At 40.9% G+C, this 26826-nt stretch overlaps 2 protein-coding genes across 5 annotated transcripts; one reads left to right on the plus strand and one right to left on the minus strand.

Annotated features, from left to right (window-relative positions):
• Window positions 1-5008: 5008 nt before the first annotated feature.
• rcn3 (reticulocalbin 3, EF-hand calcium binding domain) lies at window positions 5009-13071 on the plus strand. Of its 2 annotated transcripts, none has more exons than XM_030409475.1 (8): window positions 5009-5113; window positions 5936-6159; window positions 6411-6604; window positions 6716-6888; window positions 7192-7252; window positions 7352-7443; window positions 7728-7835; window positions 12692-13071. In XM_030409475.1, exons 2-8 carry the CDS (start codon window positions 5942-5944, stop codon window positions 12797-12799), a joined length of 954 nt encoding a protein of 317 aa, XP_030265335.1. In that variant the 5' UTR covers window positions 5009-5113; window positions 5936-5941; the 3' UTR covers window positions 12800-13071. The 2 variants fall into 2 exon arrangements, with proteins under 2 accessions (XP_030265335.1, XP_030265334.1); XM_030409474.1 differs by lacking the exon at window positions 12692-13071 and adding an exon at window positions 8538-9181.
• Window positions 13072-13638: 567 nt separating this feature from the next.
• Window positions 13639-21052, minus strand: nosip (nitric oxide synthase interacting protein). Of its 3 annotated transcripts, none has more exons than XM_030409476.1 (10): window positions 20914-21052; window positions 20621-20752; window positions 20350-20455; window positions 19546-19627; window positions 19116-19251; window positions 17679-17824; window positions 16750-16866; window positions 14581-14651; window positions 14374-14482; window positions 13639-14166 (listed from the first exon to the last, which is right to left on the minus strand). In XM_030409476.1, exons 2-10 carry the CDS (start codon window positions 20688-20690, stop codon window positions 14095-14097), a joined length of 909 nt encoding a protein of 302 aa, XP_030265336.1. In that variant the 5' UTR covers window positions 20691-20752; window positions 20914-21052; the 3' UTR covers window positions 13639-14094. The 3 variants fall into 3 exon arrangements, with proteins under 3 accessions (XP_030265336.1, XP_030265338.1, XP_030265337.1); XM_030409478.1 differs by having other exon boundaries at window positions 20992-21035; XM_030409477.1 differs by having other exon boundaries at window positions 20897-21004.
• Window positions 21053-26826: the final 5774 nt, after the last annotated feature.

Here is a 26826-nt window from a genome sequence, read left to right on the forward strand (position 1 = left end):
TGTATATCCATAATTGTGGGGTGCATTGTGTACAGATATCTGTGTTAGCCAATCCCATTTGAAACATTTGACGTTGGGTGAAGTGGATTCTGTGGATAGTTTTATATTGTATAAGTTGCAGAAATGTGTTAGTGGTCGTTAAAGAAGATGTTTTTATTCATTTGTGTCCAGAAGCTGGGGTTGGGAACTACAGCCATGTCCGTTTCTCATTTTGTAGTTGGAAGTGTTATAGAGTCGTCTGATGTGGACATACAGTGCCTTGCAAAAGTATTCACCCCCCTTGAACTTTTCCACATTTTGTCACGTTTTAACCACAAATGTAAATGTATTTCATTGGGATTTTATGTGATAGACCAACACAAAGTGGTGCATAATTGTGAAGTGGAGGGAAAATTATACATGGTTTTAAAAATTTTTGACAAATAAAAAACAAAAAAGTGTGGTGTGCAAAAGTATTCACCCCCCTGAGTCAATACTTTGTAGAACCACCTTTCGCTGCAATGACAGCTGCAAGTCTTTTGGGGTAAGTCTCTCCCAGCGATGCACATATAGAGACTGAAATATTTGCCCATTCTTCCTTGCAAAATAGCTCAAGCTCAGTCTGACTGGATGGAGAGTGTCTGTGAACAGCAATTTTCAAGTCTTGCCAGAGATTCTCAATTGGATTAAGGTCTGGACTTTGACTGGGCCATTCGAACACATGAATATGCTTTGATCTAAACCATTCCATTGTAGCTCTGGCTGTATGTTTAGGCTCGTTGTCCTGCTGGAAGGTGAAACTCCTCCCCAGTCTCAAGTCTTTTGCAGACTCTAACAGGTTTTCTTCCAAGATTGTCCTGTATTTGGCTCCATCCATCTTCCCATCAACTCAGACCAGCTTCACTGTCCCTGCTGAAGAAAAGCATCCCTACAGCATGATGCTGCCACCACCATGTTTCACGGTGGGCATGGTATGTTCAGGGTGATGTGCAGTTTTAGTTTTCTGCCACACAGTGTTTTGCATTTAGGCCAAAAACATCAATTTTGGTCTCATCTGACCAGAGCACCTTCCTCCACATGTTTGTTGTGCCCCCCACATGGCTTGTGGTATGTTCACATTTCTCATCATACAGTCTGGTTGTACTACATTAGTAGTAGTACAAGAACTATATTATTCGGCCTCTTCTTAGTCTATATAAGGAAATGTTAAAAATCATGAATAAAAAACCCCAACTCTCATCATTATTACAATATCGTCAAAAAATGGAATCTCTTATCATTGGAAAATTTTGCGTTCATGGCAAATGTTGGTTAATAACATCACCCACAATCAATCAGCACAACCGCTTCAACAGTTTGTAACAACGTACAGAGCAGGCTCAGGAACAACAGGAGCCTGGAGGGGTCATGTTGCTTCATATTTAATGAAACTGGTTGCACTGGATTTTATTTAAGAGTATCAGAGTGAAGGGGGGTGAATACTTTTGCACACCACACTTTTCTGTTTTTTATTTGTAAAAAATAAAATAAAATCATGTACCATTTTCCTTCCACTTCACAACTATGCACCACTTTGTGTTGGTCTATCACATAAAATCCCAATAAAATGCATTTACATTTGTGGTTTAAATATGACAAAATGTGGAAAAGTTCAGGGGGTTAAATACTTTTGCAAGGCACTGTAAATGTATAAAGTTGTTTTTTGTTGTTTGTTTATTTGTTTTTGGATTTTTAGTTTGCGATTTTCCAGATTTATTTGCGTAGCTTTATGGGATGTAGTGTGTTCTTTGTTATTACGGTCCGGGCAGCTAAGCTGCCAGGACACTATTGTATTCCAGGGAATTATTTCTTTAGGGTCCAGGCAGCTAAGCTGCAAGGACACTATTGTATTCCTAGGAATTCTTTCTTTCTTTCTTTCTTTCTTTCTTCTTATTTCTTTCTTCCAAGGAAGTCATACTTCCCAAGGGTGAAAACTCACCAAACTTTACAGAAATGTCCGGCCCCATGCCAGATTTACTCAATTCCAAGGACATGTCAATATTCCTCCTGGGGGGGCACAATAAGCGTTTAAATTCAAAAAATGTAAAAATACCTACAAAATCAACAGTACATGCTACAGTTTTGAAACTTTCACCAAACTGTAGCCCCAATACTGCTGAAACTTTAGTCCACTTAAACTCATTACAAATGATGAAGTCCATCACTCAGTTTTTTTCAAAACCTGTAAACTTATAAAACCTATCTCCTCCCACAATTTTTGCTCAATTGTGACCAAACTTGCTAGAGAGCATCTTCAGACCATCCTCCACAAAACTTGTTTCTCGGATTTTTGATTTATCAAAAATTAAGCCTACAGTGCATCAAAATGTTTGACTGTAAACAGTACTGTAAACATATACTATCAAATTCTTGCTAAATACATGTTCAATCTTCCTGAAAAAAATTTTGAAAATTTTGGAGTCATGGTTGATGAAGTTTGGCAAATATCACAATTTTATCTCAAAAACTGAATTTTTGAGAACATTTTGAATTCTGCTCTCATGGGAACAACTGGAGTCAATGTAAGAGTGGCATTTTTAAACATCAGATTTTCTCTTATGAAGCAAAACACTTAGAGTTAAAAACAAATCGCCAACATTTCCATGCTGTCAAGATGCAATTTTATGTATTATCAGATTTTTGTTCAGGTAACAGAATTTCTGACATTTTGACCATTTTTGAAATCTGCCTTGACAACAGCTGCCCGGAGAGTGACTCCCTGAGTCGACAAATGCAGCTACACAGCTGGTCTCACTTCCAGCCAATTAGCTCAGTGAGTTAGGAGCTGGTTCTTGGTGTGAGGGGTTGTGGGTTAGAGACCCAGCAAGGATGATGATGATAACAGATGAAAATGTCAGATGTTCTCAACGTGAAATACAAGATAATTGTCCTGATGGTGGCATCACAGCAAGCCTCTAAATGAAATAAAAACAAATAGCTTGGACTGGACCATGGGTGAAAGCTTACCAGATTTTGCATAAAGGTCCAGTCTCATGCCAGATTACCTCAGCTGTAAACCCAAGTCAATAGTCCTGATGGTGGCACTACAGCAAGCATCTAAAGTTCACAACATTGAAAATTCATAACAAATCAACCTGCTAGAACTTCACACTTTCATCAAACTGTAGCCCCAATACTAAAGAGAATTTTGTACATTTAAACCTATTAAAAATTATGAAGTCCATCACTCTGTTTTTTTTTTAAACTGTAAAACTTATAAAAACCTCTCCTCCCACAATTTTTGCCTACAGTGCATGAAAATGTCTGACTGTAAACATGTACCTGCAAATTAATAAATAAATCTTCAATGCTCATGAAAAAATTGAACATTTTTTAGAGTCACTGTAGATGATGTTTGACAAATATCAGAATTTTACCTAAAAAACTGAATTTTTGAGAACATTTTGAATTCTTCTCTCATGTGAATAATTGCAGTCAATGCAAGCAGCATTTTTAAACATCAGTTATTCACTTATGGAGCAAATCAATCATTTTTAAAAACAAATTACCAACATCTCCATGCTGCAATATGTGTATTTTCAGATTTTTCTCTTGATAACTGAATTTTTAACAGTGGTTTCAAATCTGCCTGCACAACAGAGAATGGCTTACTCAATTTGTGAAGCCACTGTTGTATTGCCACTTGCCTCTTGCCAGTTAGCTCAGAGTGATAGATGAGTCTTTGGTTCCAGAAGTTGTGACTTCAAGCCTCAAGTGGTCCAAAATGTCTTCCTATTCTCCTGTTTGTTGCTCAGAATTGCCTAAATTTGCCAAAAATAGCCCGGACCCGACCCAAAATGATGCAGTGGTGGCTGATTTTTTTCAGTAAGTTGATTGATTGATTGATTGATTGATTGATTATCATTATTATTTATGTTATCATATTGCTCAGCCCTACAAGTCATGAACCCTTCTATCCTCAATGCTTTAATGTGATATTCGTGTATTTAATTGTTTTTTCTAAATATGCAAAAATGTAATATTACATGAATTGTTTTCATTCCAGTGAATAGAAAATATTGCGTTGTCAGTGTTTTAGCAACAGAAATACATGTACAACTCTTTTTTCTCTCTCTTCCCAGATCAATGCTGTGAGCTCTATTTTATCTAGCAGTCCACTGAACCTGTAGCACTGTTGACGAGAAATGACTGCTGTGCTGTGGCTCCTTCTCGCCGCAGGGTGGCGCCGTTTACCACAGTATGTTGCCTCCTTGACAGGAACGTGTTGGAATGTCAGTTTGCTCCTCGTGGAAGCTCCAGCTGACACGTTTTGTGCTCAGCTCTGTAACACGTCTTGAAGTTAATAAGCAGATATAAATAGTATGAACAATGTTCTGGTAATTGAAATGTCTGTCAAAAGAAGAAAATGGTAAAGAAGAAATCCACCTTTTCTTCCACTCTGCCATGTTCACATCTTCTACAAGCATTGGATGTATAATGTTTAACTGTGGCCTGCTGTTCAGACATTTAAACCTCACAAGCCTAATGTCCTAATGTATAATGTCCTCATTCCAATTTATATGTGTGGCTCATTATTCCTGCCATTTCTGTCTAATTTCATTTGATTTTTACTCTGACCTCAACTTGCAATATTTCATGTCCGCAGGCTACTTATGTCTCCTTTTCTTGCCCCTGCCAGCTCACATCCATTCACGCCAACATGTTCAGGAATTCACATGACTTTAATTTCAACTCCTGTCATCTTAATTCAGAATGTTGTGCCATATTGTATCCTAAATGAATGCATGGATTCAATGATGGAAAGGTAGCAGTGGACGGCAGCCTGTTACTGAGAGCTGAGATGTTTCAGATGGATCTGTATTACATCTTTCGTCCTCGGATTCAATTCTTGCTCCTCCAGGCTACACGGAGGGAAGCGTGACAACGTGGCACCGAACAGCCAATAAGAATTCAACTCAGTGCATTTAATGCGTCGTCCTGAGTGTTATTGGTTGGAATCCGCTGTAGGGATGCGCTGATTGGTTGCTGAGAATTACGACCCGCCCCGCCGTTGTTCTTTACAGAGTGCCAACGCGGACAGACGCCGTGAACACGCTAACAGAGGGAGGTGTCGCGAGAAGCTGCAGGCGCCCCGGTGAGTTTGGATGCTTTTTTATTTGTTTCCTTTGAGTAGATAGAGAGAATATTGTTTGAGGAAAAGTGTGAAGGTGAGTTTGATGATGGAATCTTGGAAAGGATGACGTCACGTGATCCTCTTTCTGTCAGTGAGGGATGCAGGAGTTCAGGGATGTGCTGTACAGTTATTCATGGATAAGTTCATAAATAAATCCCATGGGGAGTTTCTATTAATAACGATAAGCAGAGGAGGAATGTGAACTTTTATTCAAGTCCTGTATAATGTACACATTTTAAATGACTTATATTTAACCTGACTTTAATCATTCTATGCAACTGTCTACTTCTACTCCAGTACACTGTTCAGGAAAATCCTCTACTTTAAACTACATTTGTAGTTAACTTTAAGTATTCGGTTTTTTTTTTTTTTTTTTTTTCAGATTTCAGTTTTTCCTATTGTTCCTATCCAGTAAAAAAAACCCTTTATGTCCAGATGTTTAATGTTAGTGGTCAACTGAATGATTACACATATAATGATCTTATAGAATGCGATGTATTCCTGTAGATCAAACAAGTCAGCAGGATACGAAGTAGTTAAAAATGAGCTGATGTAGATGCAATCTGAGCTGCAGGCTCAGGAAGAAGGACGTCTGAGTATTTGGCATGATCAGAAGGCGATGAAGGAAACTCCAGATTATCTGTGTATTAATAATGTAAATTAACGTTATATTGTATTCTGTGCAGAGCAGCGTGTATGTTCTCTCTCTGTGCCTGCCCACCAAGCTCACTTCTGTTCTCCCTCCCTCTGCCATGGTTTCCCGTCTTCACCACGCCCCGCCAGTCAGTCATGTCGCTGCTGAAGTCGATAGCGCCCCTTTGCATCCTGGCCGTGGTTGCCTTCGCCGTGCCTGCTCAGGAGAAGCGCGTCCATCACCGCAATGATCTAAGCGATCACGCTCACAAGGACGGTGACGGTTACCAGTATGACCACGAGGCCTTCCTGGGCAAGGAGGAGTCCAAGACCTTTGACCAGTTGACCCCGGAGGAGAGCAAAGCCAAATTAGCGTAGGTATTAGTGGCCTGCAGCGTGCTCCTTCTACACTGTTCAGAAATGTAATCGTAACTAAGGGTTAGGGTTAAGGTTAGGGCTAGGGTTATTAGGGTTAGGGTAATTTTGGACTGTAGACATTATTGCAGATTGAGGTGTGTGCAGGTCAGAATGTGAGGTTGTATTTCCAGGAAGTGAAGGGTAGCAGATGTTTTCAGCCAACTTCATATATATTCATGTATAACCCTGACCCCATCACTCCCCACAGTAAGATTGTGGAACGCATCGACACCGACAAGGATGGCTTCGTCAACCACGCAGAGCTGCACTATTGGATCAAGCACCGGCAGAGGAGGTACATCGAGGAGAACGTGAACAAACACTGGAACGACTACGACATGAACCACGATGGCAAGATAGGCTGGGAGGAGTACAAAAACACCACCTACGGCTACTATCTGGGTAACTGCGAAAGATGTGCCTCGATTCAGACGCGTCTTACTGTTCCTCCTCTGTTCCTTCTTTAGCACTTACTTGTTTTTTTTAAAAACTAAAAATCAACTTTATCTTCAGATGAGGAATTTGATGATGTTGAAGACAAGGCCACCTATAGGACGATGCTCACCCGGGACGAAAGGCGCTTCAAGACAGCTGACCGAGATGGCGATGGTATCGCCACGCGCGAGGAGTTCACTGCCTTCCTTCATCCCGAGGAGTTTGACTACATGAGAGGTGTGGTAGTGCAGGTAGGATCGACACTCAAACCACCACGAACGTTGTTGAGTATTTTTAGCCACGCTAGCAATTTGGTAGACATTGGACCTGGTGCACAGATTGGTTGTAATGAAATTAAAAATGAGTGCAAAGCATCTATCGCCACATCCAAATGAACTTCAGATGTGTACTTAGACCGCTTGCTGCGTTCCAGTGGTAATGTTTCATGTTTAATGCAGCGATAATGCAGCAATCTCTAATAATCCATCTGCACTGACTTTTCTTTAGCAGAAGGAATGGACCTCTATGAGAACTAATTCATTTCCTTTTTTTAGGAAACCGTGGAAGACATCGATAAGAATGGGGATGGCAAGATCAATTTAGAGGAATACATCGGTAGGTGACTCCCACTTTATGTCCGACCAGCTACCTCCTCAACTCCTAACCTCACCTACCGTCCGTCCTGAATGTGTGTGTACTGCTTTGTCTCGCCAGGTGACATGTACACAACCGAGAATGGGGAGAAGGAGCCTGACTGGGTCCTGACGGAGAGGACACATTTTTCAGAATTCAGAGATACCAACAAGGTGAAAACTTCTCAGCTTTATCAGTGTCGGTAACTTTGTCAACACAGCAACATGAGATTGTTTCAGAGCGGCTTGGACACGGGAGAGACCAGAACCACTGGCTCATTGTTGCATCTTCTATTTGTTTTGGAGTTTGAAGCTTTTCTGTGGTCAGACTGACCTCGCCTGCAGTACTTGTTGCGCCAACACTTATTTATTTATCTATTTATTTGTTATTATTTGTTGGCCGTTGTGTGGCTTTATTGCTAGGACAGCTTAAGAGACAACATGTGTCTGTTACACAGGACGGCTTCCTGGACGCTGACGAGGTGGCCCGCTGGGTTTTGCCGGGAGAGGTCGACCATGCTGACAACGAAGCCAAACACTTGATCCACGAGACAGACACTGACAAGGTAGACTGTGTTATCATTTTATTTATTGATTTATATCTCTTTTAGCTCATTGGCTAATCTTTCAAGAGTCCATATTAAAAACATTTAACCTTTAACCATACAGTAATTGATAGAAAATAAGGCATACACATATTATATCATACAGCCTACATACACATACTTTAATGTTTCTACACATACACATATCAGATAGATAGAATTACTTTAATGATCCCAGACTGGGAAATTATTTAAATATTCATCTACATTGTTTAATTTGAATAGCATACCAATACTCAACAACATAAAACAAAACAATAATATAATGATCACTAAATTTTAAAATACTTAAGTATTAAAAATAACTAAATCTTAATAAAAAACTATGAATGGAAACTGAACTTAAACCAGGAACATGTACATGGCACGGTGTACACAAATCATTGGGCGGCAATGTACTCAATGTAATAATAAAAGTAGAACAGGTACAGGTGTTTAGCACACTGGGTCAAAAGTGTACTATTCTGTTTCTGTGCTGTCAAGTATGTTAATTAACAAAGTGTGAAAATGTAATTATTATTTAATTATTAACAAGCTTCTCTCCGTGTCTCGCTCTCTGTTACTCCTGTCGTTCTCCACCCCATGTTTTCCCTCCTCCCCTCTTTCTCTCAATCAAAATCCAATAAACCAATGTTGGATGCAAATCTGCCGGTCAAACACCAGGATGGGAAAATAACCAGGAAGGAGATTCTGGCCAACTGGAACATGTTTGTGGGCAGCCAAGCGACCAATTACGGGGAAGATTTAACAAAAAGGCACGACGAACTTTGATGAATGTTCAGAATCTCATTTGGGTTAATATTTCACTACTTTGGAGAAATTTGGCTACAGTGGTTTTGAGGTTTGTTTATCATGGACCCTGCACATCCATATCCACCCAGGAACACTAATCCGTTCAGATTTAGCATGCACTTACATACTGTGTATGTGAATACAGATGATGCTGATGATCCCACACGCACAGTTCTCTCTATTTTATTTACATATCCATTCGATTTTTAACTGACATGCATATTCTCATAGATAACATACCGCTTCTGTCCGGCGAAAACTGTATCCCCAAAATATCAAAATTACAAAACAAGGGGGGGATAAAGTTTAACATGCATTGGCATCAGCTGAAACGATGCCCCTTTTCTACGAGGACAGAAGTGGACTCACATGGGGTTGTAATTGTTCTGTGGAGAGGTCGAGACAGATGTGGTTACACACTCGGTCAGAGGGCATATGGATTGTGAACGTTGTCTATCAAAATCTTTGTGAAATGCACAATTGGAAGAAAGGAAGAGGGTTACCTTTTTTTGGGGGGAGGGGGGGGGGGGGGTTGACTATTGAATAAAGTCTTGTTTTTTTTCTACCTGTTATTCTGTTTGCACTGACTACTCTTACATTGCTGTATTATATGACTGTAATTCTGATTACAGTATTATTAGGCAGTGCAGCTCTCTACTCTCCATTTTTGACTGTTAAAATCATTTCTTGCCTATAATAAGACTTTATATGGGGTCATTCAGTTAATTACTTGTAGTGCAGAATTCATCTCCACCTCACTTACATATGATTACAGTGCCGTGATGAGTTTGATTAAACGTTACGGCTGCTGTTAGCATTAGTATCGTATTGAAATAAGTGTTGTGTATCTCCTCCCCTTGCTCCTGTAGTAAAAGAGAAAATACATTTTCTGGAGCAGGCAGGTTAGGGTTAGTGAGACGAAAGGGGCCATAATGTAATACTTCTAGACAACTGCACACCGTCAGATCACATCTTTGTTTTGCCACTGACAGGCTCAAATTGTAAGTCTGAGATATAGTCTGAGATAACTGAAGTAATCCCTACAGAGACAGACCTTTTTATTAAGTTTGGTGTGTAAGCACACACAGCCTCGCCAAATGCTCCAGTAAATGTATTATCATGAAACACACTTCATGATAAGACGGGCCAGATCTTATTCAAACATTCTTGCTCCTGTTTTCAGTGTCCTAATAAGTACTCTTACTAAAGTCTGACACGGTGGAGTTTAACCCTTATTTTACAGCGCAAGATGATTCAGGAGAGAAGCAAGATACATTAGCCAGCTCTACAGGAGTCAAACCAAGACAATCAGATAGTCCTGGTTGAGATTCTGAGTGGTTGGAAAAGTTAGCCAAGTATTTAAGAAATAGGTAAGTAAAAAGTAAGAGATACATGTGACTGTACAACTGGTTACATACTCAACACTCCGTGGTGTCAGGCTCAAGAAATACATTTTTCTCATCATCCTCTCGGACATATTTGGCTCTATTCCAGAGAGCCGCACTCTGAAAAATGTTGGAGCGGTGGGTGCATTTTTTCCCTGTTGTAATCTCTTAGCTGTCACTTTCTCTCAACACTGTACACAACGTGCAGTGTTAAGAGTAAGTGTGTTTATGTCTCTGTTCTAATGTAGTCTCCGACTGGTCTTGGCACTTTCCAGTTCCCATAGTCGCCTGACTCGTCATCGCCATCATGATACAGACACTGCCAGCAAACCAATTATAATATGTTTATAATGTATACTATATGTATGTTAAGCTACAGTGCATTCATTATCCACATTCCAACTGACATACACACACTCAATTAATTTGATTTGAATGAAGACCAAAAGCAAAGCCAGGGTGAGGCCACAGTTAATGGGGTTTTGGATGCCCCCTAGAGGTCGGAGGCACCTGGGCAATCCTGGTTAATCTTTGCTTGGGAACTGGGTACCATTTACCAGAGCAAACAGCTCCTGGCTGTGAGCCCTAGTTTTACTTCATATCACTTGGTTTATGTTCATTCAATTAGCTTCATATTTGACAGGAAATCTACACAACTAAAATACAACGATGACTAGGTCCTGTAACCCCGTGAGCCATATTCTAGAGGGGCCCTGTCCAGGGTGTCTTGAAGAAAAAATTGGGGTATTAAAGTGTCCCTGCTTGTACAGCCTGCCTATATGTACCAGGATACATAGCATGCAGCCTGTAGATGTTCCACTCCTGGTACCTCCAAACCATGCCCAGTACGTGGAGATTGGTGTTAAAACAGGGATGTTTGTATGAGTAATTGTCACTTTTGCCAACGTAATATTTTAACAATATAAATTTACTTTTACTCAGTTATGACTATGACTATTTGTCAGTGCTGGAAAGGAACTAAATACATTTGCTTATGTACTATACTTGTACAGGACATGTAAGTTTATGAGGTACTTGTAATGTCCCTTCTTTACATGTTCAGAGGAAGGCGACATGATACATGTTCCACTAGAGTTCAGAGAGGAGGGAGAAAGTCTGCTACTAGTTTTAACACGACACATCTTATTGAGCTACGGATTGTAACATTTCCATTTTTCCTCACAAAATCTTGGCCTTTCTTACTGTCAGGTGTGGATAAACTACAGGATTTGTAGACTCTAATTTTTCTGTGATAATGAGTGGAACACACTACTTTGTCACAACAAACAGTAATGAAGTTTGGTTCTTTTAGCATAGGACTTCTGAAAATGTGTTACCTGATGGGTAAAATATACATACAATAATTCTAATATTTGGTTAAAACTTTTTCACCTCAATAAGTGCTTTTGAAAGCCATCCACAGGCTTCTGGTAGTCCTAAATATGTTTGCTTTCTGGTAAGGACTTGTCTCTTGAGCTCACTTGTTGTTGATGGGATTCAAGTCAGGCCTTTCAGAAGGCCATTCCAAAACCACAATTCTAGCGTGGTTTACGCATTCCTTGACTGTGGTAACTGTCACCTGTCTTCCATCAGCTTTTTATTCATTGCAGACTTGCCTTTAGGTTGTTTTTGGTTGAATCTTGACCATCCTGACCAGTTTTCTCTCAGCAGCAGGTGATAGTTTGTGTTTTCTTCCTGCTGGTGGCAGTGACACAACTGTGCCATGCTCTTTATACTCACAGTTGTTTGTACAGTTGATCTTAGGACCTGTAACTGCTTTTAAATTGCTCCAAGTGACTTGTTAAAATCAATAATGTTCTCTCTCAGATCAATGCTGAGCACCTTAGATGTTCCCATTGTTGCGTTCGTGGCTGAGTCTCATGGCTGTATTAAACTGTCCTATTATAATGGACCCAGAAAAGTCACCAGCTGTTATCAATCAGAATCACTCAGAAGAAGTTAAGAGGCCATGATACAGAGAACATTTGACTCACACAACTTTGTATAATTAGCAAAGTTGCTGTATGTCTCTTTTTGACTCAGCAGATTTGGTCACATTTTCAGAAGACCTATAATAAAATAATTACTGAACCAAACTTCATGAATGTTTTTGTGACAAAGTAGCATGTGTTCCACTCATCACAGAATAATTACTGGAAAACAAGACGGCCATTATATAAACATCTTCTTCATGTGTATGCTAACTTTCAATTTGAAGGTATAAGCCTAGTTAGTTTTTATATGTTTCATATATGCTGCCCTAATTTTAAGAAAGCACATTTTACTTAAAATGAAAGTCTAAAATCTCATTTGGAGTGTTAAGAAAATATTCATACTGATTCTGATCTGTTTTACTCATTTTGAATGCCAAAAGTCTGGCATGGATTTAAAATGGGTACCTAATTGTAACTTTAAGGCTTTGGGTGTTCATAACAAGCCCACCTCATTATTTGCCGGGACTTTAAACCCCTAGAGACAAAATTGTCTAAAAATGTCTAAAGGGTTGGGAAGTGATCCAATAAACAGATATAAGATATGTGCATTTTATACACAATTCCTAGGCCATACTGTTGATTTGTGCATTGTGCTAAAGTTACCTATCTACTCATCCATCTACCTGCCCTCTGTTACTCATGTCAGGATGGCCATCTACTACTGTCAGAGCTGCTTGACAAGTTTGAATTCATCAAGATCAGCACCATCACTGACTATGGAGGCATGAGGCTGGACAGCCATGAAGAACTGTGAAAATGTACCACAGCACAAGAGGAATTAATGCTTTTCATCATGTAAATAACTCCATTTAGAATGACTGTGAAGATGTCCTCTTAAGCAGAACAAGTCAATTGTGATCTTGCCAACACGCCAAAAGGGACAATTAAATCTTAATAAGAAAAGAACCTCTAAGATGCACCAGTTGGAATCTTCTGGCATTGTATATCGATGGACTGTTTTCTTTCATTCTGACCCTCAATTAAATCTTTTACTCAAATTAAATTCATCAAATGCTCTGAAAATAATGGGGGTTGTTGTACTATGCTCTTCATGATTAAAGTAAATTAAATTATGGGTGATTTATTGAATTTAGTAACTTTTGTTATCCTCTCCGCGGCACATGTTGGATGTTTGATGTGTGGGGTCAAGCTGTGGTTATGACGACAACAACAAAAAAGAGAACAGGTCTGTTCTGATAGAGACAGGAAGCACAATGAGGAGGCAGAAGCACTTTACTGCACAGGAGGCTTGTGAGCTCATTTTTAACCATGTCATGGAAAAGAATGACCAGGAGGACAATGCTGAAAAGAATGAGGAGGAAGAATTACATGATGAGGAAGATTCAGGGTCAGAAGAGGAGGAAAATAAGGATGAGGTGATAGATGTGCCATACAGACCACATGCTACTTCTGCTCCAGCTCCCCCTCGCCCAGCTGCCCCTCCAGGCCCATCGCCCAAAGGGAGTAGGTGCAAATTCTGCCCTCATTTTGCTTTTTCTCTCGTTTTCCATGACTAGAAAATTGGTCAATGCGTGGGAAGCCTGACAGGCCATGAGAAACTGCATCATTTGCCAAGAATAAGCTCCACAGAAATAATTAATGCAATAATTGTCACTTTCTTTATTCTGAAATGTTATTCGACCCCCCCACCCAAACACATTGGTAGTAGCTGTATCATTTCTTGTCATATTGTTACAAGAATTACCTTGAAATAATACAAAATAACAAGGAATCTGTCTTCTACTGACAGTCAGGGAAGCCACAATCAGCCTATTAAAAGAGAAAAGGACATCTCAGAGGGAAGTGGATATTTCACAGAAATGACAAAACATCTATGAAGGAGAAAGCAAATCAATTATCACTTACATATGGGAACAAGAAAAGTATACAAAGCAAACGACAAAGTCCTTCAAAATAGATGAAAAGCTTTCGACACATTTGGAGGAGCACGTTACAAAAATATTTCACCCTCTGCACTCCACAGAACCACAGTTAGCATGTACATAAACTTTGAGATAATGTTCTGCAGTCCTCAGATCCTACACTGTCTCACACTTGCATCACTGGACGAGCCTCTTTGGCACGGAGGTCAACCCCGGAGGCAGCAAAGCCAGTTCCACCCTGTCAGGACACATGACAGACCATCAGCATCATGTTAACTCTCTTTGGAAAGCTTACCTACATTATCATAAGAGCAATGAAACATGATCAACATATAGTCAGAGCGATGAAAGGTGTGGCGTAGGGCTGAGCTACACGTGCAAGTTGGCTGGTGCTTTTTCCTTTTTTCAAGTTGGAAAATAAACAACATAAAAGGTGCATAAGTACCCTCTGCAGTGGTACGATGTCTCTGTCGGACAGTTTGTCGCCAGTCATGGGATCAGTCATGTCCTTCTTGATCAACTTCTCCACACACTCCTGAGTTACCACAGTACCCCTGAATAAAGGACAGAGATTGTGTCAGTTATCGTCCTAGAGTGTCAACAGAGAACATGTAGCAGATGTTTTAGTGGAGGTAAACATGTTGGCACTTACGAGGGTCGCAGAACAGCACAGGGAACACTGTTGCCCAGGACGTCTCTGGTTACTGCACATACATATCTGTCCTGAAGAGTGAAGACAGGATGATTTCAAGTAGTGTTAGAAATACATGAAAACCCCCTCCATCAAGTAACATAACTATTCATGCAGATGTGTCATGCAGAGAACCTGAAAGATAAGAATACAACAGGGCTGCTCGATTATGGCAAAAATCATAATCACGATTAGGGCTGCACAAAAAATCGTTAAAAAATCGCGATCTCGATTCACACATACACGTGATCTCATATCTACACACAGCGATTCTGAAGCATTTTATATCTCGAGCTGAATCACAAACAAACGCTCCTATTTTCCTCCCGGATTTTTTGAAGCGCCCCCAAACGCAGCACTGACGCTGCCTCCTCCCTCAACCTGTGGTAAAGCGTCTTTACAACACGTGATTCAGTGGCGGAAGCCCGCCTGCAGTTAAGTGTATGGAAGGAGTGAGTGAGAAGCCGTTTTTAGACGGGGCAGCAAGCCGCCAATCTGCCCGTCCTTTTGGCGGCTAGGTCCGCGGATTTAGACAGAGGACGGCAAATTGGGGGTCTGTTTTGGTCCGCCGATTTCCCGCCTCGGAGGGTACACTTATTTCCGCCTCGCCTGCTAGATGAGCAACTGGACAGCCGCTGAGATAAGGAGATGCTAGCGTTTCCTGGATCTCTAGCTGTATGGTTGTGTTAGCTTGTTGTTGTAGCCACAATCTAGGAACGGGTTGCTACTTTCAAATTAAAAGCCCCCCGCTAAGAACCCAGCTCTAAACTCCAATGGGGTGTAATGTAAAGCTTTTATTTTGAAGACAAATTCGTTGTCAACTGCTCACAGCCCAACGTCGGGCTTCACGTCACGCCACATGTTTTACCTCTACCTCTGAGGCGGCTTTTGGAAAAGGAAGAAAATTATGCCTCCGTTTTAGAAAGCTGATCACAGCAGATGATTTAAGAACAAGCACTTATTGAACTTTGAACTCTGGTATTTCTTTTAACACGATAAGTTTGACCTGAACAACAAGAAACATGCAAATAAGTAAGAGAAAAATATATCAACAAAATGACTTAAATAATATGTAAAAATAAAAAATAAACAATATCCCGGTGCGGCTCGACCATAGTTTCGCTGTGGTGGCAAAATATAACGCAGTTGACACTTCTCTTGCAACTTTTCCGCGACATTCGTCATAAAGGGCAGGCAGCGCAATTCTGCTGATATGGTGACGTGATGGTAACACATACCGCTTGTCCAATGTGTTCATCAGTTTATTGAACCCCGGGGCGCCAATGGTGTTGATAGGGCACATGTCTTTGGCAATCATGTATGTGACGCATCTGTTATTTCTTTATGCCTGCAGGAGCTGGGTGGATATGAGGTGGCATTGTAAAGTGTGTCCTTTATTGAGGACTGTGTGGCGGTGGCAGGAGTCGAGGAGCTTTTCATTTTTTAGATTTTTGTGCCTTCACTACTTGGTCATGTATTACTCTGTGTGTGGACTTTAAATGGTTAAATACATTTGTCGTGTTCCCTTGAGGTGCAGACACGGTCACGCGACATATCTTGCACAATATCTTCGTTTGTTCCGAGTCGGACTCCTCGAAACCGAAGTGTTTCAACACCACAGAATTCGCTTTACCTTTCATCTTCTACACGTTTTTTTTTAAAACACACACTAGCAATACGCACTGGCGTGGCTGAAAGCCAAAATGTTCAGGTGGGGGTGGGGCGGAGTGCACAGGTGGAGATGGAAGGGTTCGCTGCATTTACCACACAAGACACGGCGTGAGACAGAATGATCGTCTTATTACGATTATCTTGATTTCATGATCGAGGGAAGCCAAAATAGAAATTGAAATTGAAATTCAATTAATCGCCCAGCCCTAGAATACAATCACAATCAATTTTTAGAGAAAGCAGCAGGCAAATGGCAGCTAGCTTCCTTTCTAGCTATTTCTATTCCCCTTTTCCTCCCTCTTTTTGCAGATTGGGTGCAGCTGTTTGCGTCTCTGCATGATTTTCTTTTGATACTTGTCACCAAGTTTGAAGTCTGTTGTTGAACCTGTTCTTTGTGTTTGGAAATTCATTTTCTGACCACGTTGCATGATGGGGGTCAACAATCTAATGCAGACTGACCTGGCGGGTGAGCAGGGCCACACGGTCCAGGCTCGAGTCCAGAGGGGTGAAGCGCACTGTGATAAGCTCATTCATCTTAATGGGTCGTCCTGACATGGGACACAACACAGCCTTACTCTGAAAGATACAGAAAGAGTGAAAAGGAAAGTGAATAAAAATGTGATGTCTGCTATTGATCTTTGGATCCTGGGTCAACCTGCCTTCTGCCGACAAAATAGTGTCAACATTAAACAGAGAGATGCGCAAAGTACACAGACAGAATTATCAAGATGACATCAACATTCAAAGCAAACAGGTCAACCTGATGAATTCAACCACACATGACGTCACTAAAGCCTCTAGAGGTTGCAAGATACATTACACTTAGATTTTTAGAAGACCTAAAATAAGTTAATTATTAAACCAAACCTCATGAATGTTTTGGGGACAAAGTTGTACATGTGTCACTCATTTGAACACAGAAAAATGAGCAGAAATCATTTGAACTCAAGACTGCCATGACATACATGTTCTGCAGAAGTGTGTGTAAACTTATGACCACGACTGTAAGTAGATTGTACTGATTATACTTACAAGATTTACTTACTTTACCAATTATATTTTTTAGGAGAGCTTTCATTTGTAAGAGTATAAGCCATAATCTACCTGCTTTCAGTTTAGACTTGTGCCGTATCGATAGTGAAAAAGAAATGTCAAATTCAGACATGAGGCCAACATATTGAATAACCATCAATTTAACCATAATGGTGCATGTCTGAAAGGGGCTAAACCTTTGGACAGACAAAATCTGTTGCTACCAACACATAAAATTGGTCAGGTTCAATATTTTCTATGAATTAAATCCCCTTGTGTAAAACACTGGAAGACATGTAACCTTCAGACCAAGAATTAGCAACCAGTGCCCTGACATGGAAGGAAAAGTAACTCACTGGTTTTTTGATGAGGGTGGGCTTGGCCTCTGGTGTCAGTGAAGGAATCCAGAAACTGGGCAGGCTCTGGCTGGAAGAGGCTGCTGCACCAGTGGAGGGTTCTCCTGAGCTGTCTGTGCTGCCCTTCTCACTTCCTTTGGTCTGCCCTGAGGTGGAGAAACAGTGGCATTTTACACATTGTTTCTATTGTTTAACTAAGCCAACACATTTAATTACACAAATTACTCTATCAATTATGACTGGAGGCATGACAAACTTAAAAGCAACTACCACATAGGAAAGATGAAGACATGACTGTATTGTCCATTACAACCGCTGGAAATGAAGGCTTTGCTCAGCTGGTTAGTCAGGGGGAGGTCTGTCGGCTGTTAAAATCATCATGGCTTGCAGAATCTTCAACTGACTTTTTATGTGGTTTGCTTCATTATGAATGCCAGTCATGTATTTATGATACAGGATAGTACATGTGTCTCGTGGGAACCTCACCACATGGTCTTAATGAGAAAGAAGCCTGCATAAAGTGAAAAGCCAGTGAATCTCACTTGGTTGTGAGATTTACTCAAACTAAAAATCTTATTTCCTATTGGCTGAAAGGCACCCGAGCACACTTCAGCTCCGGCAGAGCAGCCATGATGTCAGAAAACTTGTAACTGCAACAGCCCACCACTTTTCGTTGGAAGCTGGAATAGCGAGGCAGATGGACACACAGTAATGCGACCTCAAAATAAGAGGCTTCACTAGAGTTTGGGCAGATACACCTAAATTCGGGACAATACTGTTTAGCTCTGTCAGACGCTACACTGTGATTTAAAGGCACGCGGTAGGTCAGCAGGTGCTGTCCGACCACTGTCATTCAAGTCTAGCAATAACTTACAGACCAGCCTCAGGCGTGACATATACACTGACGTGCCCTCTCTGTCCATTATTTTTTACAGTCAACTTGTATAAAACATTTCACATCCTATTGCCACTAGGTGGCACTATGACCATAAGGGATTATTGGCATGTAAATGTCTTCAGGCTCTCATCATTGCTGGGTCTGATGACTCTCATCTCCCTCCTCACTCTGGGTTCAGGTCAGGCAGGTTGGCCGGCCAATCATGCAGAGTAACACCATGGTCAGCAATAAATTAACAGACTTTTCTTCAGGTCAACATTTCTGTATTATACTTTTTTTTTTGCTTGGTTTTATTTCATATCTTAATATTTTGAGATACTGTATTTTTCATGAGCTGTAAGACGTAATAATCCAAATTAAAACAAAAAAAGTATTGAAATATTTCACATAGGGAGAGTCTTTGCAACAATGACCATAAGTGTTTCTAATGTGGATGCAAATGTTCCCTTTTTTTATGTAAACCACTTTTTCAAAATCAGCTAGTTAGAGACGGAAGACTTGAGGCAAAACATTGAAAGGCAAATACCACAGACACGTACCAGATGTGAACGGGTTGATGGGTTTGGACACAATGCTGTTCTCCCTGGTTTTAAACCTCTCCACCCTCTCCCTTTCCTCCGACTTGGACTCAAGTTGACTGTTGCTCTTCTGCACTTTCTTCTGCTTCTCATAAGCCTGAAGAATTAGAGGAGAAACTCACAGGTAAGTCAAGCATGCAAACAGGTTAGGGGTAAACTAACTATAGTTATAATCCCATCTTATCTTATCTATCTATCTTTCCATCAATCTATCTAATCAAACTGTCAGAAACCATCTCAGTTCTGCAAGCTTGACAACCTTTGATGAAGCTCGGAGATGTTGTTGATTTTTTTGTTGTTCACATGCTGTGGACAGAGCTTTCTACAAATTCATTCATTCATTCACTCATTAGATGACATAGTGTGGATTTAACAGATATGCAGTGCTTACCTTCATTTTTTTGGCAATTTCTGTCTTCTGGTGCAGAATGTATTCAAGAATTGCCTGTTTTTCATACAAGAATCCATCTGGCCTGTGGACCGCGACAGAAACAATACATACAATGTTCAGGTATGTGGTCTTATGTTAAGCTTGTTTTACATGTTGTACAGCACGGTTTTTTATGATCGAGTGTGACTATATGGTCTCTATCTCATGCCTGGCCTAAAGTGGTGCATAGTGTAGCTTAAGTGTCACTGGTAGTTTCCAGACAGACACTGTTGTTATTTTAGTGCGGGAGAGTGGTGTGCTGGGTTTCACTCTGTGTTTACTTCCACGCCCCTTGCTGACAGTCTGGAGCAAAACTGTACAGGAGCCTGAACGCAACAGACATGCATCCGCTGGAATCTTAGGGTGATTGTGTTCACAGTCTGACAACTAAACAGATCTTTCAGTCATCAAATAAACTGTCCCACACTTCAATACACCAAGAACAGTTACAGGACCGAACAACAGTAATATTGTAACTGGTAGTGTCTTGCAGCATCTTATATGAAGAAAGATATGCCGCAACCATACAGGGAAAAGCCTCTTTCATCCTATCCATCCTGTTCCCTGCTGACTTAGGAGGTAAGGTAAGGTGTAAGTCATGACACAATTCAAGTGGGAACAATATTAGATTGGATTAACAAAAGCTGAGGTCTAAACGTATTTGCACCATGTGCTTTAGATCATGCATCATAAATTGTTTAAATAGGGCGGTGTGTGTGTGTGTGTGTGTGTGAAGAAAGATACATTAAAATACAAGAAACGTACGTTACCACAGGATCCTGGCAGGGCTGCAGGGACAGGCAACAGCAGTCAAAGTCTTTGATTGCGTCTTTGCCGAGTCGAATGCTCTGTGTTCCGTACCCAGACGCCGCTGAGCAACAGGAGAGCCATAAAGATGAGACAGAGTAGGTTAAAATTATGCATGTAATGCTGTGTATATGTACACTGCTCAAAAAGAATAAGGGAACACTTAATTCCGTCAGCGATCATCGGCACAGAGCTGGTGGACAGTTAGCTAGCTTGATATGACTCTCACCTGTGTCCTTCTTCTTCTCGTGGTATGTGTAGACAGCTCCGGCCGTGCAGTTCTTTCCATGGCGAGTCATTGTTCTGTTTGTTGGTGCTTTTTCCTTTTTTCAGATTCGGTCAGATAGTTAATCTAGAAGCGCTGGAAGGAAGAATAGTTGTGTTCATGTTGCTGTGAGCATCAATGCTAACATGTCAACATTAGCTGCTACACATTAAATTACATTAACAATAAACATTAGGGGGAAACGACATTCAAAGAAAAGCTCTATAATGGAGTCATTACCAGAGGTGGTTCATTACCTGAGGAAGAAATGTGTTTAACAGGCACCAGACCACCGACACAACAAACACTGCGTCGTCGTCTTATGTTTTTCCTGCCGCTTCCTGTGCTGCTGCTGCTGCTTCCGCCTTCTTCTTCTTCGTTGGATTTGTGTGACAGACGGCACCCTCCTGTTCAGCAACATGTCCCATTACTGCCGCCTAGCGAGCATTTCTGTTTTCACTTTTCTTTTCGGAGCGATCCCTGAACATGTAATCAAAGCATTTAATCAGACAAATTTTAGCTTTATCTGGAAAAACAAAGGGCGTTATCTTCGATTACTTCTTTCAAGTAGGCATACAATACAATAAATTCACTGAGAAATCCAGTATGACATGTTTAATAGTCAGGGTTTAATAAGTAATCGTGAATGTAGGGTGAATATATTTATATATATAAGCCCTAAAAATGAAATTTCAGTCAACAAAACATTTCTGGAGCTTCACAGCAAAACAGTGTTGCAGCATTCTTTTCAACAAGGTGGTAAGGGAATTGTTTTAAAATGTAAAAAACAGTTTGTGCTAGGATAAAGGGATATCCCCCAGCTCTGACGGCATTTGGGGTGCACAATAGACCATTTGGGGAGCACAATAGGGAAAACAGTCCTTTATACATCCCTCTCCCCATTCAGTAATCACCACAGTGGACTAGTTTATGTGGAGATTGTGTTTTGGCAGCCAGGTAACCCAAAACTAAGGGGCATAATTGGAAGCGAATCATGTGGGAATTTATGTGTTTCGAGTTTTCCCTGGGTGGTAATGATTTGGACAGGCTCTGTGTGATGAGTGACCCTGTAAAACAGCCTTCCATAGAACACACTGGCTTCTAGGAGTTGAGGGAGAGCACACACAGTTAGTTTACACTGATTAGCAATATCCTAGTGCATAAAACCTCCATCAGCACCTGAGTCATTTATCACCTTCATCTTCTCAGAAACAGGTGTTATAATTTCATGTCAGTCAGAGCCTAAGCTCTGTAGGTAGGAGAAGCTGTTCATCTCACCAGCGTTCTCCTTTTATCCGCCCAGACAGGAACTCAGGAACTTTTATTTACATACAACAAAATTATAAAACAAGAGTGTTAAATTACGTTATTCTTCTATTATCTCACTTATTTTTATCTGGTGTTGTGTTGATTGAAGTCTGTTTCCCACTGATACTGTATGTGTGCCATCTGCTGACCTAAACCTGCGCCCCTGGATGGCAGGAAACACAATTCTAACAGGGGGGCAACATTATCTGACTTTGGAAGCAGACTTCCACACAACATCAGATCTTATATGGGCCAGTGATGGGGGACTGCAACTGTGTGTGTTTGCATGCGTTGGAACGACATGGAGTTTACCGAGTGTTAAGTGTGTGTGGGCAGATTTGTCATTTGCACTGCATTGTCTTAGGCTCAGGTTCACATGGAATTGTTCTGTTTATGAAGTAAAACACGTTTTAGGGAAATACTTTAATCTGTGTTGATCAGGGTTGTGATTACAAGTTTGGGTGGGCCCCAAAAGATTTTCCAGTTTCAAACTGTGTTGTGTCATTCTTAAGTTTGGGAGTGGTTGACGCGCCATGACATTAGCAAAACACAGCAACCAAAAACGCTGTGACCTCAGGGTCAGAGCCAACATTTGCTTGACTTTTACCCTTAAAAGACCAAATAACTCACCAAATAACTTAGATGACTGATTATCTGAAGGTTTTATGCTGTGAAGAATGAAATTATACTAAACATCATGAAGACACACCTACAATAATAATATTACTTGACTGCACTTTTAACCACTCCTCTTGTGGTTAAAAATTCAACTAAGTTCAAATTCAACTAAAAATGTTGGCTTCCTAACATGAACTTGTTTCTTAAGCACAGTCCTCATGTTCTCGATGTGGTTCGAGTAAGGACTAGGGAAGACCATTTGAAAACCTTTATTCTAGCCTGATATAGCCATTCCATTACCACTTACACATGTTGGACCCCAAGACCAAATCTTCCAGCTGATCCATGATCAGATTCACTGGCAGCAAAGCAACCCCACAGCATAATACTAACACCGCCATGCTTGACAGTAGGTATGGCGTTCTTGGGGTCAAAGGCCTCACTTCCAAACATATTGAAGGTTGTTGCGGTCAAACAACGCAATTTCTGTTTCATCTGACCACAGAAGTTTCCTCCAGAAGGCTTCTTCTATGTCCAAGTGATCAGCAGCAAACTTCAGTCCAGCTTTAAGTCCGTCTGGAGCAAGGGCTACTTTCTTGCACGGCCACCTCTCTCTGCAAAACACACCACTTTTTGGTGGTTTTTGGTTGACTCTCGACTGTCCTGACCAGTTTTCTCTCAGCAGCAGGTGATTTTGTGGTTTGCAGGTGACCTATTTCTACGTTGATGAGTTGGAGATTCTTTCAGCAGGGTAGAGGAAAAATCACGCCATCATGTACGTGAGTGAGCAGCGGCAGCCACACAGCACAGAGGCATGCCGTGTGTTCAGCCTGTTATAGGTTCCCTTGTATTACCGTCACTGAGAACTTATCTTGGTCCTCACACATCCACACCCTTGTTAAAATGTAGCTCTGCTGCTACTTCCACACAACTTCCAGACTGGAAACATCACAAACTGGGATGGGTCATGCACAGCCCAGGGCAGGAAGGCTCAGCAGTGGGCGATTAAAACTGCAGATTTTAGTACTAAAACCTAGAAACATTTACAAAAAACATATTTCTGCAGCATTTTCTTTTAGGATAGAGATACAGAAAAGAAAAACAGATAAATGAATCATGATAAGCATGACCGGGGGGGACAAACAAAAAAAGAGCTGTGACCACCCAGTTCAGCCTGCAGTTATCATCTTTGTTCATATCAGTCAGTCCAGACCAGACCATATATGGCCAGATATATTTGCTGGATTGCTATGGTAACACAGTTAATAAAGTCTGGAGTTAATGATGTGATGAGCGCGGTAAAGGATGCTATAGCAGATAATAAGAGGGACTAGACCTCCTTCATAAACAACTATCCCCGAAAGGCAGCCCGCCCAGTAGTTATCAGGAACACTTCTCTTTATCTACACTCTTTGAACATGAGTCTGTCACTATCACTCCATCAGCACCCTGCCCTCTAGCTCACCATCATGTTCCATCCTGATTCCTGCTGCACAGTCTTTCACACAAATAAGCTTTGCTGGCATATACTAGTACAGAACGAGGCAGGGAAATAATTCAGTATTAAATGTAAAAGCAAAAGTTAGGCTTAAAAGTAAGTAAAAAAAAAAACATTTGATTAAAAAAACAAATGAGCAAATGCAAATAATGGGGGACTTTATATCCACTTTTTTAATGCGTGTGTGTGTGTGTGTGTGTGTGTGTGCTTGTTTGTGTGTCTGAAATCCTTTAAAAATGTTTCTTTAGGTTCAATTTCACATATATGCTCATAAATCAAAGTTGGCTTAAGCTATAACCAAATTTGGTGCAACAAGTTGGTTTATCGGCTGCAGGCATTTGTATGAATTTCGTTAACAAGATCTTAGGTCATGAATCAGTTGATGTCAGTAATTTGGTTATAATAGATTAAAGTGGGCATGGCTTAATACAACACATATCCTTGTAAAAGAGGTTTTAAATGGAATTAGGAGATATATACACTTTTCTCTTCATTGTATTTATAAGTGTTAGACCTAGGTCTTTAACGCAGTCAAGCGCAGTCACTGCCAATTGAAACTCCCTCATATTATTATGGTTATACTCAACTTGTGTCCTGTTGTCAAAAAAAAGCTTACATTCAGACCAGTTCACAGGCAGGAAATCAGGAACACAGGTGAGTACAAAATAAGATTCACAGGTCCAGACAGCAAAAATTACAAACACTTCAAAAGGCACAATCTAACAAGGCAACTAGGAACGAATTGGCAGATTCTGAGTGGGAATGGGCTGGTTAAGTATCTGCAGGACTAATGAGGGAGAGTTGAAACAGGTGAGAGTGGGTGGAGTGGGCCAGTTAACTGTGGAGTCAGAGAGAAGTGAGAACAGGTGTGTGGATGGGTGAGGAAGCCAGGTATTCATGGAAGGAGGGATGTATGAGGGCATCTGGTGGAGGAGCACAGTATAGCACTGAAGTGACAGGGAGAAATGTATATGTGGTTGGAGAGGAGTTACTGGGGTCAGACTGTGACAGTAAAATATTTTATTATTTTATCTGTATTTCCTTTCATCGGGAGCAGTGGAAGCCTTAAGGTTAGAGTAATTTTCCCAGTGTAATTTAAAGATACAACTGAAGGAATCAGTGTGTCTGGAACCTTCTGGGTCTGATGAGTATTATATTGTGTTCAACTGTAAGAGTGAAAGAATGAATAAAAGAGAAAGGTATGTACCAAAGTATTATCTAGCTATCCTTCTGGCATGTGAAAATATACTGTCGGCGGTAATCAATATTTTTTGTAAAACTGTATGAAATGACAATGTGAAAACAACAAGACAATGTAAAAAGCAGTGCTGAACCCTCAGAGGACAATCAACTGAAGCTGCAGCTCCCTTTGGCTAAACAAAGCTTTTTTAGTGAGTTTCACTTCATTGTTTAGCTGCACAGACTGCACTGTTTTTACCGCTCTTAAAGTGTCATTTCCTGTAGCAGAAAGCTGTTATCAGAGAAAAGCTCTGAAAAACTGTAAACTCCCAGATCAACAGCAGACAGACACAGAGACTCTGATATTTCTCTCAGGAATTGATAAAGACCGAAAATGAAGCTAAAAGAGAGTTATATAGTGAAATAACGTGGCTTCAGCCAAATCAGCTTTTGCAGGTTGAAGTTAAATGAGGTCTTACAGCTGTAAAGGTTTCACTGCTGGATACAGGATGTCTCCTACATCAGTCCAAAAGGCTATTCTGTTGTTTGGAGGCTTCGAGTTCCTACATCACACTTGTGTTAAATGCGTAATGGATAACGATTGTCCTCAAAGTAGTTGTGACACAAACTTGTACAGGTGTTTAGGCCAACTTCTTCAACACGGATAAAAGGTGAGCACAGAGAAACCTTCCTCGTTCGGCAGATGAAAGACCAAACAGCTGTCTAGTGCGAGCTTCCGCCCAGACATTTAAACACACCAGCTCCATCGAGTTGACTGATTCTGAAAACCAGTCTACCAAGTGAACAATTCTGTCCATTAAAACAGTTCCAGTGTCTAATAGCTCGTCAAACTGACACTTAATTGACCTTTTCCTGACCTCTAGAACTCCATTCAGAGCCATCAACATCTGCATCTCTTTATCTCTCCCTTTCTCATTAACCCCCTCCTCCTGCTAATGGTTTCCGTGTGTTTGCTGTTAGTTTCCTGTCACAGAGGAAGGGCCTCACCCTGGTGCCTGGCACCCTGGGGGTGGGGTGGGGTGGGGGGTAAGATATGGATATGGAGAAAGGGGCGCAACAACAGAGGATGGCAGAAGGCATAGACCAGTGCAGCGAGGGCTCCAAATATAGATGAATGCGAGTTGGAGAGGGCAGACACTTCACCGCCAGCAGGGAGACGGCTTTGTGTTTGCAGGAGGTAAGCATCCACACAACAACGTAGACGGACGACTTAACTGCTTCCATTGGAATGTATTGGAACTGTGTGAATAGTGCACACGTTCTGTTTATCTTGTTTAATGTTTGATCATCCAAGAAACAAATACGTAGCAGGTAAGTCGTTTTGCCTGTCACTGAGTTCTAAACATCTTTAAAGTTACTTTTTGCAATTTTCTAGAATTTAGTGCGATTATTTTCGAGTGCACTGCATTTATCTGCTTTATTTTGAAGGACTGTTAAATTGTTTTTTTCAAACGAAAGACGTTCCTGTTAGACTTTGCTAACAGACCAAAGGACTTGTTAGAGCAGAGATTTTATTGCACTGTAAGTGTGCTGCCTGTCCTCATTC

Source organism: Sparus aurata, chromosome 24 (assembly GCF_900880675.1).
Source record: "Sparus aurata chromosome 24, fSpaAur1.1, whole genome shotgun sequence".
Taxonomy (NCBI): domain Eukaryota; kingdom Metazoa; phylum Chordata; class Actinopteri; order Spariformes; family Sparidae; genus Sparus; species Sparus aurata.

Excerpts from the sequence above, each read along its gene's own strand:
- rcn3 (XM_030409475.1), top strand. The coding sequence starts at position 5,942 with ATGTCGCTGCTGAAGTCGATAGCGCCCCTTTGCATCCTGGCCGTGGTT. Across the intron at positions 6,605-6,715 it reads CACCTACGGCTACTATCTGG|ATGAGGAATTTGATGATGTT; the intron begins GTAACTGCGAAA and ends CTTTATCTTCAG. Across the intron at positions 7,253-7,351 it reads CAATTTAGAGGAATACATCG|GTGACATGTACACAACCGAG; the intron begins GTAGGTGACTCC and ends TTGTCTCGCCAG.
- nosip (XM_030409476.1), bottom strand. The coding sequence starts at position 20,690 with ATGACTCGCCATGGAAAGAACTGCACGGCCGGAGCTGTCTACACATAC. Across the intron at positions 17,825-19,115 it reads CATCAACCCGTTCACATCTG|GGCAGACCAAAGGAAGTGAG; the intron begins GTACGTGTCTGT and ends TCTCCACCTCAG. Across the intron at positions 16,867-17,678 it reads CCACCCTCATCAAAAAACCA|AGTAAGGCTGTGTTGTGTCC; the intron begins GTGAGTTACTTT and ends TGTATCTTTCAG.